Source organism: Drepanopeziza brunnea (assembly GCF_022702325.1).
Source record: "Drepanopeziza brunnea f. sp. 'multigermtubi' strain 214-2 chromosome Unknown ctg6, whole genome shotgun sequence".
Lineage (NCBI taxonomy): Eukaryota > Fungi > Ascomycota > Leotiomycetes > Helotiales > Drepanopezizaceae > Drepanopeziza > Drepanopeziza brunnea.
Window position 1 is genome coordinate 1544833 of NW_027094069.1, and position 17514 is coordinate 1562346.

The 17514-nt window shown below is 48.2% G+C and overlaps 7 protein-coding genes across 8 annotated transcripts; 4 read left to right on the forward strand and 3 right to left on the reverse strand.

Moving 5' to 3' along the window:
• Positions 1-143: 143 nt before the first annotated feature.
• On the reverse strand, positions 144-1379 carry L3040_004270 (uncharacterized protein; the record flags this gene model as incomplete). The annotated part of the gene is made up of 3 exons (XM_007288950.2): positions 144-934; positions 985-1213; positions 1260-1379. The coding sequence occupies 3 exons, from the start codon at positions 1377-1379 to the stop codon at positions 144-146; spliced, it is 1140 nt and encodes a 379-aa protein (XP_007289012.1).
• Positions 1380-1905: 526 nt separating this feature from the next.
• L3040_004271 (uncharacterized protein) lies at positions 1906-2996 on the forward strand (the record flags this gene model as incomplete). The annotated part of the gene is made up of 4 exons (XM_007288949.2): positions 1906-1922; positions 1970-2044; positions 2104-2705; positions 2755-2996. 4 exons carry the CDS (start codon positions 1906-1908, stop codon positions 2994-2996), a joined length of 936 nt encoding a protein of 311 aa, XP_007289011.2.
• Positions 2997-3297: 301 nt separating this feature from the next.
• L3040_004272 (uncharacterized protein) lies at positions 3298-4492 on the reverse strand (the record flags this gene model as incomplete). Its single annotated transcript, XM_007288948.2, has 2 exons — positions 3298-4333; positions 4383-4492. The coding sequence occupies 2 exons, from the start codon at positions 4490-4492 to the stop codon at positions 3298-3300; spliced, it is 1146 nt and encodes a 381-aa protein (XP_007289010.2).
• Positions 4493-4839: 347 nt separating this feature from the next.
• Positions 4840-6724, forward strand: L3040_004273 (uncharacterized protein; the record flags this gene model as incomplete). Of its 2 annotated transcripts, none has more annotated exons than XM_007288947.2 (6): positions 4840-5115; positions 5168-5499; positions 5560-5600; positions 5651-5725; positions 5773-6015; positions 6063-6724. In XM_007288947.2, 6 exons carry the CDS (start codon positions 4840-4842, stop codon positions 6722-6724), a joined length of 1629 nt encoding a protein of 542 aa, XP_007289009.2. The 2 variants fall into 2 exon arrangements, with proteins under 2 accessions (XP_007289009.2, XP_066011917.1); XM_066154378.1 differs by having other exon boundaries at positions 4840-5088.
• Positions 6725-9054: 2330 nt separating this feature from the next.
• Positions 9055-9879, forward strand: L3040_004274 (uncharacterized protein; the record flags this gene model as incomplete). The annotated part of the gene is made up of 1 exon (XM_066154382.1): positions 9055-9879. The coding sequence occupies one exon, from the start codon at positions 9055-9057 to the stop codon at positions 9877-9879; it is 825 nt and encodes a 274-aa protein (XP_066011918.1).
• Positions 9880-11284: 1405 nt separating this feature from the next.
• On the reverse strand, positions 11285-14290 carry L3040_004275 (uncharacterized protein; the record flags this gene model as incomplete). Its single annotated transcript, XM_066154387.1, has 4 exons — positions 11285-13243; positions 13295-13329; positions 13460-14155; positions 14209-14290. The coding sequence occupies 4 exons, from the start codon at positions 14288-14290 to the stop codon at positions 11285-11287; spliced, it is 2772 nt and encodes a 923-aa protein (XP_066011919.1).
• Positions 14291-15552: 1262 nt separating this feature from the next.
• Positions 15553-17433, forward strand: L3040_004276 (uncharacterized protein; the record flags this gene model as incomplete). The annotated part of the gene is made up of 3 exons (XM_007288945.1): positions 15553-15562; positions 15619-15635; positions 15736-17433. The coding sequence occupies 3 exons, from the start codon at positions 15553-15555 to the stop codon at positions 17431-17433; spliced, it is 1725 nt and encodes a 574-aa protein (XP_007289007.1).
• Positions 17434-17514: the final 81 nt, after the last annotated feature.

Genomic DNA, 17514 nt, shown 5'->3' on the forward strand with positions numbered 1-17514 from the left:
CCCCCAAACGCCCCGTCCCTCAAAACAACTTTTCTTTTTGGGGTATCCTACCACGAAACTCAAACCCAAGCCGCAAATGCAAGATAATTTTCCACCCCATCAATTGCCACTCATACCCGTATGACACCCGAGAAGTCAGTGCTTCAGGAAAAACTCTGTTCCGGGACCCAGAATACGACATCCTTGTCGCCTGTAGCAAAGAAGTTGTAGCGCGGGTTGAAGGCAATGACCGCCGACTCCCCGTCATACTCCAGCTGATGGATCGGAAGGAGGAATTGTTCGGGCGCAGGAGCCAGCGTATCCCACACCAGAGCATTCTGGCCTCGGGAGCCACTGATCACGTATCTGCCATCCGGTGTGAAGCAGCAGTCGCCGGTGCCGGGGTACAGGTAGTCGCTTGACTGCGAGCTGACGCCTTCTGGATTCTGGTCACCACCATAAAGTCTTCGGACACTGCCACGTTCTCGACGTAAAGCAGCTTTCAAGTGGCCATCAAACGCATCGAGCAAGAAGTGGCTTTGCCCAGCACTGCCGAGCAGGATGTGTTTCCCATCATTTGAGAACTCAATTTTACTCCACCCCTTGCTCGCCAAATTCGAAGTTTCCGGGTTAGCGAAGGGCAGAATATCAAAGGTCGAGAAAGGGGCCTTATCATAGTTTCTAAAATCGTAAAGCAGGATTGACGCGGCGGTGGGAGAGGCGACGGCGAAGACGTTGCCGGAGGGGTCCCAGGCAGCGAGGTACGCACCGTTGAGCAGGAGTTTGCCGCAATGGTTCTTGGTCGCTGCGTCCCAGATGCGGAGAGTGTTGTCTTCGCTGCAGGAGAGGAAGTTGTCTTGCCCGGGGTGCAAAGAGAGACACGTGACTGTGTCTTCGTGGCCTTCGAAGTAGCGGAGGTATGAGTTGTCGTGGGTGGAGAGGTAGCGGATGGTATCTGTATGTGATTGAGTACAGTTTGAAGTATCAGGGGGAAGAGAGGCACACGGTTGAGTTTAGTACTGGCGTGAATAATGCAGCCAGTGGCATGGCCGAACATGGCGTGGTTGACCCCGTATTTGTGACTGAGAAGGGGCTTGTGGTGTTTGCCATCTTTGACGTTGTAGATTTGCATGGTGTGGTCACTTTCTGATGTGAGAAGTTGACCTCCTTCATCGTCAAAGCTGAGAGAGACTATAGTCGTTGGCTGGCCCGGAGTCTTCTCTCGGCGGAAGTGCTTCTTGGTGTCAGTCTTTTCTCAATTATGAATGTGAGGGCCGTACCTTGGTCGGTCGATACAGCGAGATCACCTCGGAGAGTATCGCCGTCGGCTGCACTGCAGTTATTTTCCCTGTGAGGCCATTGCCAATGGGAGAGTCGACAGCTATAGGGGTTGTCGACATAGCTGGTCGTTATCAATTGTTTTCGAATTTGTATCTTTCGTATCGTTCGTATCGTTCGTATCGTTCGTATCTTTGGCACACAAAGCAAAGTCAAGATTCAGGGTGCATTATTTACGTGTTGGAGTCAGAATTGGGCGATCCAATAGGTAGTCAAGACTTGGGAGTTCCTTTCGCAGCGAGGACTGATGTTTTGATCGATCACGTGCCGACTTCTCGCTACTTCTCTGATTGGCCGAGGACCCGTCATTTAAGCATCAGGGGATTGTTCAGCTGTGGGACAAACTTTATTTACTGCAATAGCAGATCAGCTCTCTTGAAAAGTCAATCCAGAGCAACTTATAGATAGCCTTTATAAATTGATAGGTAGGCGATAAAGTCAGATTATCGACTCACCGTCTTAGGAGTTTGCCCACAAAGGCGCTTCCCAATTTTTTATCTGGCAAAAACTAGTCATAGCTCAAGCTGGTGTTGCACTTACACCGAGCGCAGCAACCCCTCTGAAGGAGGGCACAAGGGAAGCGCCAACATGGCTACAACTCTAGGGTACGCCGTGAAGCTGCAGACAAATATCGAGTTGCTGACGGGGATAGAGCTTTTGTGGCTGGTGGCATTGCAGCTTGCGGAGCAGTCACAGCTACGCATCCGTTTGAGACAGTCAAGATCCGGTAAGCCCCCCTCTCGCGAGCTTCCATCAGCGATCAAGGCGCTGACCATGGGCGTATAGCATGCAATTGCAGGGCGAGCTTCAGGAGAAGAGTCTTCAACCGCGCATGTATAAGGGCCCTCTCCATGGCGTCTCAGTCATCGTTCGCAACGAGGGGGTCAGGGGCATCTATCGCGGAATCGGCACGGCGTATATCTACCAAATGATCCTCAATGGATGTCGATTGGGCTTTTACGAACCAATACGGCATACTATAACCTCGGCCATCTGCTCGGACTCGACAACGCAGAGCTTGGGGATTAATATCTTCTCGGGCGCTTCTTCTGGAATATTGGGCGCCGCGGCTGGGAGTCCGTTCTTTCTGGTTAAGACAAGATTACAGAGTTTCTCTCCGTTTGCACCGGTGGGCACCCAACACAATTACAAGAACGCTGTGGATGGTATGATGCAGATATACAAGGGAGAGGGCGTCAATGGGCTCTACAGAGGCGTGGGGGCTGCTATGGTGAGGACAGGGTTTGGCAGTTCTGTACAGCTGCCAACGTACTTTTTCGCGAAGAGGAGGCTGCAAAAGCATTTGGGGATGGAGGATGGTCCAGCCTTGCATTTGGCAAGCAGTTCTGCTAGTGGATTCGTGGTATGCTGCGTGATGCATCCTCCGGGTAGGTCATCAAGTTCTTTTGGATGAGGACAAGCTAATGCTAAGCCAAGACACCATCATGTCTCGCATGTACAACCAAAACGGAAATCTCTACCAAGGAGTGTTGGATTGTCTAGCGAAGACGGTCAAGACCGAAGGGTTGTTGGCTATTTATAAAGGATTCTTGCCCCATCTGGCAAGAATCTTGCCTCACACCATTTTGACACTCAGTTTGGCCGAGCAAACAAATAAGTTGATGCGCAAGCTGGAGGACAAGATTCTTCCTCCAGCCGACGAGAAAGAGAATGTTTGAGTAGTTTCATAGCAGAACCACCAATTCAAGCTTCTCTTTTGTTGATCCAAGCTTGACATGCATCTACGGAATTGGCATTGAAAAAACAGTTCGATGCGCATGTCTTTTGGATATCCCCGGGATAGATTCGAAAGTTGGTGCAAGCTGCAACAAATGCTTTTTCGCGTTGCTCAGTTGCATAATGCCGAATTCGAATTCGAAGCCGGGCAGGGTGAGGTCAGGACAGAGGATGTCAATTTTATCGAATTTCCTGTATCGAATTGGGAACTCTGGCTTCGACTTGGGCTGGAAGCCTCAAAGTTTAGCCATTGATAGATCTAGAGCACCCGTAGCATAAAATCCCTTGATCGCCATTCTCTCCAATAGGTCGTGAGTCCGAGTTCTGGTCACCACCCCAGCCAAATATCCCATCATTTCCCTCTAATACGGGGAGGCCACAGAGACCACATCCCGCGGAGACCTCACCGCTCCTGGGCTTGAGCTTGCTCGACGTTCTGACAACATTTGCAACAATGCTAGGGTAGTTCTGTTCGACAGACTCGAAATATTGGATCATCAGATCGTCGATCGTGGTCAACTTTGAGGAAGCGGATATGTCAGATGACGAGTTTTGATATAGGATCAGGTCCGTGAGAGGAGCTGTGGTTAGAGAAGTAAAAGTCACGAGTTCTTTCTTCAGCAAATCTCGCGCGGGATAATTGAACCCGACTCCATAGGATGTCATCCCGTCGGAAACTTGCCAAGGCAGAGAGAACCCACGGCCCTTGGCTGTCTCCGTGAGAGTCTTCTCAGCAAGCCTCGTGGTAGAGTCTCCGAACAAGATGCTTTCGCAGCTGTTCCTCTTCGCAACTTCCACTAGAAGTCGAGTGAGCAGTGTGGTAGCAATGTCCTTCCGTGAAGTCGCTGAAGGCATGGAGCCAATAAGCGCTTGCAATCGCTCTGTTCCGAGTTTCTGAGTGACAACCTCTGCAGGAGCAGACATTCCCAGGGCTTTCCAATCTATGTTGTCCAGCTGGAGAGCATCCTCGAGGCCTAGGGAGAAATATGTATGTCTAGGAAAACGAGCCTTGTACTTCTCCAGCAACGCAACACAGTCCTTTCGATCGGCATCATCCAGGTGTAAGTAGATGTGTACTATGTGTAGCTTGTATGCAGCTCGGTTCATTCGCTCGTATTGTCCTTGGAGATGCTGGTCCAGAATGTGTAGTAACGAGGCAGACGAGGGTCCAAACGAGAGGGGAAACAGTAACTTCTTTGGGGCATTCCTTGAACCTCGCATCTTGTAAGTTTCCATGCGCTTGATAACCTTGGTTGCTACATATTGCGTGAAGCACTTGCTGGACTCATGTCAATATCTGCTTTTCCATAGATCCACTCAAGACGTACCTGCATACTGTCTCTGATCGGATTTGCTGTGTCCCAGGCTCTTCGTTGCATCGCTTACAAAGTGGGCTAGCGACGCCATTCGAAGCAACTTTATTGCTCGAATTTGCCATGTTGGATGTATAATTGATGTATAATTGAGTTCGTTCAAGTCGGTATATTATTTCGGGGAAACTATTTACCTAAGCCTCCCCGAAGGCTGCTACCAGGCACGTTTTAAGTGGGGTGGTATGTTTGAACGGTCCAAGCGCCTAGGTTCGTTACGTTGCCTCATGGAGCATGTTGGAAAGGGCAACTCTTCAACCATATTATGCCTGACTTACGACAATCGTCATATCTCGGACTCTACTCAATATTCCAGGTTCACCACCTACCCTGCGGTCTACTTATAAGCTGGATTCGAAGCGACAGGTGCTGAGACACGCAAGCCGCAAGCATCAGCCTCGAGGCTACAGCAATCATGAGGAACTGGCTCCATGGTCTCCTCCTGCTGGGGCTGTCTGCTATCACTGTTGGAGCAATGGAAATGAAGATGAATCAGGTGGCTGAGAACAGACAGATCTGCGCAGGAATGTACAGTCGGGAATCTTGGGGAGGAGCTGTCGAGCCGCATATACTTGTCAAATTCTTAAAGAACACGGAAGAGGGCGATTCGGATCCGATCACGAGTTTGGTGATATTCGAGTGGAAGGACTATAATTTGATAGGGGTACTTCCTACCGCTGATTCTATAACGGTATTTCTTGCCGTTTTCGCTGGCCGGGGCTGATAACTGATTCCATACACAGAAGGAATACCTTTGCGACACGCAATCAATCGAGAATAAGTTCTGCAATGCCAACCAGACTGGAGAGTTCGTTCTGGCCCCCAACGCGACGGAGATTTCGAAGAATTTGCTTTTCACAAAAGCGGTACACTTGAAGGATCCGGGACTACCTATCAACTATGCGATCAAGAAAACCGGCTACTACTGTGTTGGGACCACAGCTTTTTCGCCATCGGATGTTGCATACACAGCTACGGTCGAGTTTCGAAATGCCTACGGCGAGCTTCCGGCTGCTCAGATTGCGAAGCTACCCTTTTATGGAGGCATTACCCTTGTCTATGCAGTTATCGGAGCGTAAGTTACCTGTCATACCTTTGATTCAAAGCAGTTGCAGCTTGCTAACACAAGTGACAGCTTCTGGGCTTTTCTATATGCGCAACATAGACAAGACATTTGTAAGACATTCAATTCTGAAACTCCATCAATATGCTTACCAACGTCGCAGTGCCTGTACAAAATTACATCACCGCAATTATCATGTTTTTGATAGTTGAAATGCTGATGACCTGGTTTTTCTACGGTACATGGTCTTGTGAATCTTTACCCGGACACCACTGACTTTCCTAGATTACATGAATCGCCATGGCTCCAATGTAGGCTCGAAAGTCTTGATGATCGTTGTCGCAATCTTGAACGCGGGACGAAACTCGTTCTCTTTCTTCCTCTTACTTATTGTCTGTATGGGTTATGGTGTTGTAAAGCACAGCCTTGGCAAGACTATGATCTACGTTCGCTATCTTGCAGGTGCCCATTTTGTATTTGGCCTGATCTACTCCATTGCCAGCTTGACTGTCACTCCCGAGACTGCTGGTACGTCTTACTAGTACCTCCTTGCCATTTAAGCTGATCAGTGACAGGACCTCTCGTGCTATTCGTCATCCTGCCATTGGCAGGAACGCTTACAGCCTTCTATGTCTGGACTCTCAACTCTCTTAACATGACTATGAAGGATCTGATGGAGCGGAAACAAACACAGAAATTCTCTATGTACCGCAAGCTCTGGTGGGCTATCCTCAGCTCCATCATTATCATCTTTGGTTTTTTCTTCTTCAATTCTTTCACGTTCGCCTCGGCCGGGGATGCTGACTTCGTGCCCTTCCACTGGAAGACCCGCTGGTTCATTCTCGACGGATGGTTAAACCTCGTCTACCTTGGCGACGTTGTCTTCATAGCATACTTGTGGAGACCCACCGCAAATAACAGGAGATTCGCGATGAGTGACGAGCTGGCTCAAGATGATGAAGGCTTTGAAATTGCAGATTTCGGAGCAGAAGATGACGAGGAAGACGATTTGGAGAACGCTGATGCACACAGAGGAGACAGAACACAACCAGGACAAGAAGGTCCTCGGTATGATCCGGCACCCTCAGCAACCAATACTGCAAAAATTCTTCCTAGGGAAAGTCTAGATGGAGAGACGATATTCGCTGTGGGTGAGGACGGAGATAGGTGGTCGGAGGAAGGTAGTGATGATGAATCTCGGGGGAAGCTTGTGACGAAAGATCCGAAGGATGTATGAGAGACCACTTGGTACTTGCTTGTAGTAATAGACACAGGCGAATGGATAAACACGATTTCTTATTTTCACCATCAACGGTATTTTCTTGTTCTTGCGCAGGTTGTACACTAGTATAAATGTGTAGCCAAGTGGCATGCAGATAACATATACATCTTTTCCCCAAGTATGAGCTTACAGGCTTTTATCACAAAATTATGTTGTCCCCTTTACTATGGTTACTAGAGTTGGCTCGACTTGCAGGATCTTCTCCGTAGATATTGCCAGATGTATCACAGCAATTTTTTGACACAGTTGCTTCAGCAGAAATGAATTTGCTTGCTACTGCTTCTCTCACATGTCTATTGCTTCGGGAACGCAGGTGCCTTATGATCTATTTCTAAATATGATATCGCGTACTTCTATGGACGAGTCAGGCTGTCACGGACGGTGAATGATATTTCCTCATTCAAGTCTTCAAGCGACGACCACCGGGATCGCAGGGCTGACGATTTGAGAAGCCGCACATCCATCAATGTGATAAGCCACAGGCATTCGATGGACTTATAATTCTCTCCCTACTGGCCGCTTGCTGATGAATACTGGACTGGCAGGTTAAGTTGTAGCGACCGGCGGCTGAGCAGCTTCGGGCATTCCGTACCGAGACTGGCGCACGAAGAGAACTCCTTATGAAGGAACAGGAGTTGCACAAGAAATCACATGAGATGAGTGTGGAGAAGGCCAAAAAATATGATTTTTGCTGCAGCTGATCGTATGTCTTCCTTTCTCTTCCTCTACTTGCAGTTTTCTGCCCATCGCGTAATCGTCGGCTCGCTTAGGTGGGCCTCCTTTCAGCCTTTCAGTCTTAGTCGGTATAAGCGACTGCGGATCGGAATCGAGTGCGGATTTTTCGAATGTGTTAGAAATTTTTGTATATTATAGCAATTAATTACTATTACAACTCAAAAATATTTATATAAATAATTAATCTGCGAGTATATCTTCTTTCGAAACATCCGAAATCGTATCATTTGATAAAACATTTGATTATCGATTGCTATTTTTAAAATCTGATTCGTCTCTTACTTTACGCAACGAATCGTTTGAATCTCTACTACTATTAGAATTGAAACTATCGCTATCGATATTAATACTAGAAAAAAGAAAAACATCTTGCTTTAAAAAAAGGTCTTTAATAGTATCGGTTATAATTATCAGATCATCGTTATCGTAAGAAAGTTCGGGTTGAGAAAAAGTTGGTCGAGGAATACCTTTTTTACGAGGCCGCAAAATTTGACTTTTAAAAGGTTGTTGCATCCATCAAATCTCTTTCGAATCGAGAATTGAAATGAATATTATATCGTCGTCTTTAATAATTAAGCTTATAGCAAAGCGTTTTCGTATAATACTTTTACGCTCGCGCTCAATTATGCGATTCTTTTACGATATTTAGTATCTTTTTCCTCTTTTTAAATCTTATCGACGCGTTGTTATTTTATAGCAGATTTAAGATTTTCTTTACTTTGCTGCTTAATAGCAAGCTTGTTATCGATTAATAATACGATTTCAAATGTTTCGGAAAAAAGTATGCTCGTAAATTAATTATTTATATAAATATTCTTTAGTTAATTATAATAATAATTGCTATAGTATATAAGAATTTCTAACACATTCGAAAAATCCGCACTCGCTTCCGATCCGCAGTCGCTTATACCGACTAAGACTGAAAGGCTGAAAGGAGGCCCACCTAAGCGAGCCGACGATTATCCCCCTCTCTCGAAGTTAATAGCGCTGGTACAGTACTAGGTAACTGCTAATGCATAAAACCACTTTTCGCACCAAAACTAAGGTTCAACTTCGGGGGAAAAAATCAACACTAGCCGGCGCTTTATTAATTTCATGTTCGGGGACGTAGTTGATTTGAACTTTCAATATTGAATCTGATTGTTTAATAGACCTAGATACAAAAGACGAAGCTGAAGTTGCTCCTTTTTTTTTCATGACTTCTTCCACAGTTAAGCGAAAGCCAACTTTCTATACTGTGTTTCTGCTTTAGTGAACTCAATTAGTTCCTAATATAAACTTAAACGTCTTATGGTTATAAGCTATCTCTTGTTGCCAGAAGGTTTACAATTTCTACTTTCCTATTAAGGTTTATGTTTATAAAAAGTTTAAGCCGTCAAATGTAAAGATTATTGGTGCGAAATGAAAGTTTATACATTAGCAGTTAGAGGTTACTGTATGTTCCTAGTCTCGCAGTCGCAGTCTTCCTCGCGATACGACATGGATTTGGCAAGAGCTCCGGATGGCTCTACCTTATCATTTTCTGTTTGGCACGCATAATCGGCCCCTCCATGCAACTTGCTACGATCTCCGATCCAGGAAACACAAGTCTCTACACTGGATACGCAATTCTGAACAACGCTGGCCTCTCGCCGCTCTTGTTTGCCGCGTTGGGATTCGTCGGCCGACTTCTCATCAGCATCCACAAATCCTACCATGCCGTATTCCTACCCAACATCCTGAGGGTTGTCCAGCTCGTCATCCTGGTGAGTCTAATCTTTGGAATTGTCGGCGGCATCGATGCCAGATCCGTCTACACCAGTGATTTGGAGACGGATCCGGGAGCTCGCGACGTCCGAGGTACCCTAACCAAGGCCGGCACAGCACTGTTCATCGTGTCGTGCGACGCCACCGTTGCTTCCACGACCATCATCTCATTCTTAGTCCCCCGTGCTGAGCCCGGCGAGAAGCGGCTCTTCTTCGCCGTCGCGATCGCTCCCCCGTTCCTCTTCGTCCGGCTCATCTACTCCTGCACTAGCACCTTCACCACCAATCTGCACTTCAACTTGCTCGAGGGAGATACCACGACCTTGCTCTTCATGGCTTTTGTAATGGAGCTCTGTGTGATGACTCTTTTTTTTTTTGGAGGTACGGGTCTGAAGCTGAGGAAGGCTGTCAGAGAGCAACGTCGCACTCTTGCCACTGGTGAGATTGGCGGCTCAGCTAGCCCGGAACCTCTGCAGAAGAAGACTGGCGCTGGTAGCCAGGCTCTAAATTTTTCCAAGTACACTAGTGGCCATTGGGAAGTCCATAGCTTTTTGGTCAAGTGGTGGGAGAGGGGATCTGGAGATGCAGTCGCAGGAGATGGGGAAGTGATGGTCAAGCAATGGAGGTAGAGGATTATGGGTGGGATTGGCAAGAAGGTGCATCATTTTTCGGGATACTGAGATCAGCAACGGCGACTTCCGTTGGAGTATGTGTCTGTTAATTTGCTGTTGGTCTTGTAGCATAGACTTTATACATATATATATATCATGAGAGGTATATCATCCCCCGAGGAAGGTTGCACACTCGAGTGCCTTTAGAGACGTTGATGGAATATCTAATCTAAGCTCCTCTTCCATACCATCATAATCGTACCAAAAGTATCCTCTAACCCACAAGGAGAGAGAGCGTCATTTAAGCTAGTCCCAGGCGTAGTAGCTAGCTAGCTGGCCAGGCACAACCTAGCTGAACGTTACCTATCGCTTCGACGCTCCGTAGGTAGTTCGGCTCTCCTTTACCCGAACTGACGCCGATCGATCCAAACAAAATTTTGGGTCTCCTTTATGATTCGAGATGTTGCGGATGTACTTCAACCAGTGGCGCAGGTACAATGGTGTACTTGTCAGGTCAATCTGGCAGGAGGATCAACAACTTTGTAACGATTTGGGGCCGAGTGGTTTAGAAACACCGAACCACACACGACAAAATCACGGCGGAATTCGAATACGACAAAAGATGTAGGCATTCGACACCGGGCTGAACTTTTTGATGCTTTTTTCCCCCAAAAAAGTTTTTTTTTTATTTTTTTTTTACCAGAGGGGCAAGAATGGAAATTAGCTGGGAAGTCTCATGCTACTACTAACATTCCCGGAATACGCTAACACTGGAGACTATCTTACCGGCTGAGGTTTGTGAGCCGATGTGGCTTAAAAGTAAGTAAGACGTATATTCGATTAATAAGATCGAAAATCATTTTGAAGATACCAAAACAGGTCGAACAACATTTTCTCTTCTTGGTTAGCACTCCGTCCTTCATTTCTATATTTTCGATATTCCGAACGTAAACTGAAGGCCGGAATCGTAGAAGCCGGATTGTTGGATTCAGCAGGCGCTGAAACGCACTGGTATCGTCACGATAGGGAACATCTTTTGCAAATAAAAATACATATTCTTACACTACACAGAGCCCCGAGCACTAATCTACATGAATGATAAACGGCGCTTGCTCACTTCACAAGTATCCAGCCCATCTTGCCCATCCCGCGCAACGTATCTGGAAAGCACCTTGACCACGATCACCAAGCACGCAGCTCCAAGCTCCAATATGGTCCCTCCAGACCCAACCTGAGTGATGGTGTACACGGCAAAAAGAAAAACACGTGGGGAAATGAAAAAAATGAAAAATGGGGTATCTCGTACATTACAGTCATCCAGTCATAATAAAAAGGGTCAGGACAACCAAGCTCGACGTATAGACATGTGCCAAGAATAAACAGCAGAAGGAGATCCTGAGAGTAGAACAGCACCGCCGACCCACTATCTCTCGTCCTCTGCGTTCTTCTCCGGCATATCTTTCTGGGATAATACAGCGGCCACAGCATCGTTGCGCCACTTTGCCTCTGCCTCGGGGTCGTTGAAGAACTCTGTGTAGAATGGCGAGACCGGGTCAGCGATTTCGTTGAACGGGCGGACCGCCTTCGCCTTCGCCTTTCCTTTCGCCTTTGCCTTAGCCTTAGGAAGTTCAGGTGGAGGGGAAGATGAAGCAGCAGCAGCACAATCACCAGTCTCCTCTGGCTTCGACTTATCTGCCAGCGTAGCAGTCACAGCATCGCTGCGCCACTTGGCCTCCGCCTCTGGATGTTCGAAAAACTCCGTAAAAGAGCCTAGAGCTGGAATGAGTTCGGGAGTTGGCGCAGATGATCGGACCAGTTGACGGCGACTGATTGTTGTGGACGGATGGCTGGGAGCGGGGGAAGGCGAGCCACTGCTCTGTGGCAGAGACGATGCACCAGGATGGAGCATTGGCATCTGTCGGAAAGGATCCGGGACACGTCTTGCAAAGGCTGACATATTTACAGGACCGTTACCGGGGAGTGGCTGTGGGTATGTACGAGGATGGCCAGTAGAATCCCCGAATCGAAGATTGCCGGTTGGGAACTGACGGATATTACGCTCGAAATTGGCTGGAGGTAGGCCCGTGTATTGGTACCCCGAATTTGTGGCGACTGTTTGGTATTGATACATATTGGGAACTGGTGGTAGGGCCGCTGCGGAAGATTGAGGATGCGAGGAAATGGCTGGATGATAGTAACCACCAGGACTGGCCGTGGACTGACCATACTGAAGCTGCTGTCGAGGCAAGGGTTGGAGCACGAACTGACCGAGTTGAGATGGATGCGGTGGAGGGCGTGGCAATTTCTTCGCTGTGTTCTTTTGAATCAACTGCGCGCGAGCATGGACCACATCATCATCTGCGCTGTATAACGGAGCAGATGGCTTGAGAGCTGCTGCATAGCCAACAGTCTCTGCGGAAGAGCCTGGTCGGGGGAGAAGGTCACCCAGCTGCAGCTGCGGTCCTTCAATAGACTGGATTAGGTTGGGATCTTGGTTTGCTCTAGGAGTATTAGTTGCCAGGAGGGAACAATTACGGTTGGTGTGTCGGCATCGTTTGCAACCTCCACCACTGAGGCCTAGGGATGTATCACAATAGACCTTCGCCTTGCGACAGTCATCACACACCGGAACTGCTCTGTTGCTAGATCGGGAGCGACCGCTAGATTGATTGCTTTTCGTCTGGAGTGGAGAGCTCAGAATGTATTCGGGCGGAGTCTTGAGCATATCAAGTGAGCCCCCGAAAGGTGAGTGTTGTGATGGAATGTTTGTGCTCATCATGATGTTTGGGGTGCCTGGCGAGTTTCTGTGCAGAAACTGTCGCTGTCCAACATTTGCCAAAGCCAACGCAGCACGTGGCGGAGTCTCCATCATGCTTGATGAGCTTTCGCGGCCGGACTGTTGTGGCCCAAAATAGGAAGAGTTCATCACAGGACGTGCGGGAGTCTCCATCATACCTGACAAGCCTGCGTGGATGGAATGTGGTGGTTCAGTTTTCGCAGAGGTCATCTCAGGACGTGGGGGCGTGTAAACAGGAATATACGGAGGCTTTGATTCTTGATTTTCACTTTCCTCCTGCTGACTGCGAATTTCGTCTTGTCTCTGCTGATTCATCGCCTGCATAGACTCGTCAATTCCGCGACTATTTTCCACTGCCTGCGCCGGGTAGTTGTATCCATGGTTAAGAGCCATGACAGGTTGAGGGTATGCCCGAGACTGATCACCGTATGCGAGACTATTGTTTTGTAGGGTCATGCCGCCAGGATTAGGGTCGTAAGGATTGTAGGTTGGGATCATCTGATTTTGTGCCTGAAGTCCCATCCCCGCTTGGAAATTGGGAACCTGAAGCAACTCATCGTAGTACTTGGAGTAAAGTAGAGTATCCTGCGAATTAGTCTCAAGCGGAGTGGCTACCTGCTTCTTCGTCCGACTTACTGACCGTGGCGTGGCTGAGCTCTTGCGATTAGTAGCTGCAGGACGTAAAAAATTAGCAAATGCCTGTCCATAAACATTTCATGATGGGATTGAAATGTAGTCATGTTCCTTTCTATGGTGCCGTGGGAGTCGGGAAAGCAAGAAATAGAAGAAATGAATACCTACGTGGGCGAACCGGCGTCGTGACTCCCGACAAGCTCAACTTCCTGGACTGACTAGCACGACGCTTTGGTTGGGAAATTTCTGACTCGGACTCAATTTGTTGTGGAGTATGGACACGCTTGCTGGCCGACGACTTGCGGGGTTGTCTGCCTGAATTGGTAGGTGTGGGAGTCGCAACGATGCCTTCGGTGACTCTGTTACGTCTTGTTGGGGTTGAGAAGTTGAACATGGGAGGTTGTCGAACAGACTTAATAAGGCTGGACCTGTCACCGGTTTCAGGGTCGCCTGTAGGATTCCGACGCGGAGACGTGGTCAAGTCGATTAGGTTGTGATCGTCTGGGTCGGGATATGTACACTTGCTTGGTCCGGCCGGTCCGTCATGGCCAGCATCCTCTCCGCGCTGCGCATTTCTTTGGAAGGGAAAGGGGGGGTTGGAAGAGGATGCGGTATACGTGGAGGAAGAGATTGGCGCCAAATAAGATGAAGGGTCTCCAATGGGAGGTGAGGCGTCGCGCTCGACGTACACGTTGAGTTGAGAACCAATTTCATTCAGTCCGGTGATATCATCCATCAATTCGCAGCGGGCTAGAACTTCACGCATCTGGTGCGGGCAATTCACTTTGACACCTTCCGGGGTTACGAGGTACGGCTGGCTAGCAGGAGGAAGGGGGAGCATTCTCAGAGCCATGAGTTCCCAATCTAATACAGCCATTAGTAACATCAATCAACTGGTCAAGATACAGAGATCTTACGCGTGGGATCGCGGCCGAGTGTGTCTTTGATCTTCTGGCATCTCCGAAGAAACGCGCTGTTGGCTTTGCCCTGTTCGGACATGGTTTGAATGAGAGCACCAACTGTGCAGGGATTGTAGCGAGAGGAATGCGAGTTGAATAGTGACACCGAGTGTCGGGAAAGGAGGCCCTGCGAAGCGCAGCAGAATTGCTTGATGGGGTTGTGTTCGGCGGTGTTGACTTTGTTGTTGTTGACAACCGTTCGGGAAACCAAACAGTACCCTCGTGATGATAAACACGGCTAGCGCAGCCGGCACAAATTGAGCAGCAACCCGGACGCTTAACCTATAGGCTGAGTTCGCGTTCCAGGAGACTACGAAATTTCTCTCCGGTAGAGGAGGACCACTTGGCCAATCAAGCAGACTTCGTACTTCTTTGCCAGAACAAGTATATGCTAAAGGGCTTGAGATATATCCACAGGAATATCGTACTTCTGGGCGCTCACTGTGTTCCTTGAAAGTTGATAACCTTTACTGCGGGCATTGAACACACCTCTTGCGCTCTCATTGCGGCAGTTTTTGTCGTCCATATTGGACATGCGCTTCATCAAGGCCTTTTATTCCTTAGCCTTACGAAAGTTTAGAAGCATTAGAGCATCATCAGAAATAATAAGCAAGTGCAGAACGAGAAACGATTTTTACTTGCATCGAGAACAGATCATGCTAGCATCTCTCAGGTTCACCGTGCCGAGATTACAGCAATGCTTCTCAATAACGGATTTGAAGTCTTAGAGACCCAAGCTTTGTTCGTTAAACAGCAACGAACTTCCAAGCAAGTAGCTTGAAAAGCCGCCCGAGAGGGAAATACATCGGGAGAAAATAGAAAAGCCAGACAATGCTCAAAGACTGCATTTTAGTCACCCAAAGCTCGGTATGGATACCAGTAGGCGCATGTACACAGAAGAAGATGCATTGTTATGGGAGTTACACTTGGGGGCCATGGATTTTGACTCGGGTTGGAGTTCTTGAAGTCCTCACGGTCAGTAGTACTTCTCCAATCTGGTGGAACCACTTGGCTTTAAGCAGACACGAAGTTATCGATATATACAACAACCAAGCCGCATATTTAGAGCGAATTCAATTTGTTTGTGACCCAAGAAACAAAGGAGTGAGGAGTTAGAATTGGAGACCAATATTAATGATGTCCTGAGACGGATGGAGTGAAGTCGTTGAAAAGGTGGAGCCATTTAACCGAGCAAGATTAGATTAGATCAGATCTTCATCTGATCTTGGCATCAACTTTTATAAACAGCCGCCACAGTACAATACAAGGTAGTCAACGTAGTCAACCCTCACACACTGCAAAATGGGTAAAGGTAGGCTCCAGGAAAACCCGAAGCTTAGCAATCCATCATTGCTAACAATATCACAGGTACGGATAAGCTATACGTATGTTCCCAAATGGCCTCGACACTTCGAAACTCACCTACGCGACCTCGACAAAAGCGCCTCCGGTCATGCTATAGAACCTGCACTGACTGTTTGCTAGATTACCCACTCCGAGTGGTCCTCTTCCGACGCGTACTCCGCCAGCGCTGGCTCGAACGTCAACCAAAAAGCGCCAAATGGAGCGAACTTCAAGAGACTGCCCTTCAACTTTTGCGCCGCGAGTCTCCAACCCTTCAAACACCCAGTCTGCACAGCAGAAGGCACGATATTCGACGTTGAGGTAATCAGTCAATGGCTCGAGAAGCATGGAACGAATCCGGTGACTGGCAAGCCGATGAAAGATAAGGATTTGATAAAGCTCAACTTCGCGCGTAACGGGGACACGGATGCGCATGATGGGGGCATGGGGGCTGGAGATGGGAAGGGAGAGATGGTGGATCCTGTTACGTTCAAGGTGTTTACGGACAATACGCATATTGTGGCCATACGACATGGCAGCGAGGCGAACGTTTTTGCCTGGGAGACGGTTGAGAGGCTGAATATCAAGGCTAAGACGTGGAAGGACTTGGTTGATGATCGGGATTTCGGGAGGTCGGATATCATTACGCTACAGGATCCGCAGAATCTGGAGAGCAGGGATTTGAGTCAATTCAACTTTGTGAAGGAGGGAGAGACGGTGCTTACGAAGGAGCAAGAGGAAGAAAGGAAGAAGGGGAGTGTGAACATTGACGCCTTAGGCAGGGTAGGAGACAAGGTTCTGAGAGCGAAAGAAGCTGTGGAGAAGGCCAGGAGAGAACGCGAAGCAGGGGGTGATGTTAATCGATCCAAAGCTTTGGCCAAGCCAGGAGCCTCCAGTGCTCCTCCCAAGCCGTCGATGTTACAGGAAAAGAAGGTGGCTTACAATGCGGCACAGTTTACAACGGGTAAAGCTGCAGCAAGTTTTACATCTACCGGACTTACCCCCGAGACAAGCGGCGAGAGAGCGCTCCTTACTGACGAGGAGTATATGCTTCGGCCTAAGAGAGTAAAGATCAAGGGTTATGCTCGGATTGAAACCTCAATGGGATCTTTGAATATCGAGTTACAAACAGAAACGGCACCACGGGCTGTATGGAATTTTGTTCACTTGGCGAAGAAAGGGTATTACAACGGAGTAAAATTCCATCGCAACATCCGGAATTTTATGATTCAAGGTGGGGATCCTACCGGGACAGGCAAGGGAGGAACAAGTATCTGGGGTAAGAACTTTATGGACGAGTTTGATGGTCCTCTGACACACGACGCAAGAGGTGTCATGAGCATGGCGAACAAGGGCAAGAATACCAACTCGAGCCAATTCTTCATTACCTACAAGCCAGCGAAGCATCTGGACCGGAAACACACCATTTTCGGTCGAGTCGTCGGCGGTATGGATGTGCTCACAAAGCTGGAGAATGTTCCAGGCGACGATGGAAACCGGCCTCTTGAGGATATCGTTATGGAAAATGTTGTGGTATTTGTCGACCCATTCGAGGAGTTTCAGAAGCAGAAACGCGAGAGGGATGAGCTCGAGAAGCAAAAAGAGGAGATCAAGAGACAAGGAGGAACCGAGGACGACAAAACAACCTGGACGGGCAAGCGGATCAGGAATGACGGGACTATCGAGCAGAGCGAGCAATCGGGTGGTGTAGGCAAGTATTTGAATGCTGTCAAGGCTACCGGCAGCAGGAAACCCGCCCCTGAAGACGAAATACCAGAAGCCGAGCCTGCTAAGAAAAAGATAAAGACTGGAGGATTCGGAAACTTCGATGGATGGTGATTTGCTCGGCCTGAGTGCCCGGTGAAAGAAAAAGCGAGGAATCTGAACGCGAAAGCTGGATAGCGACCCAATCGCGGAGAC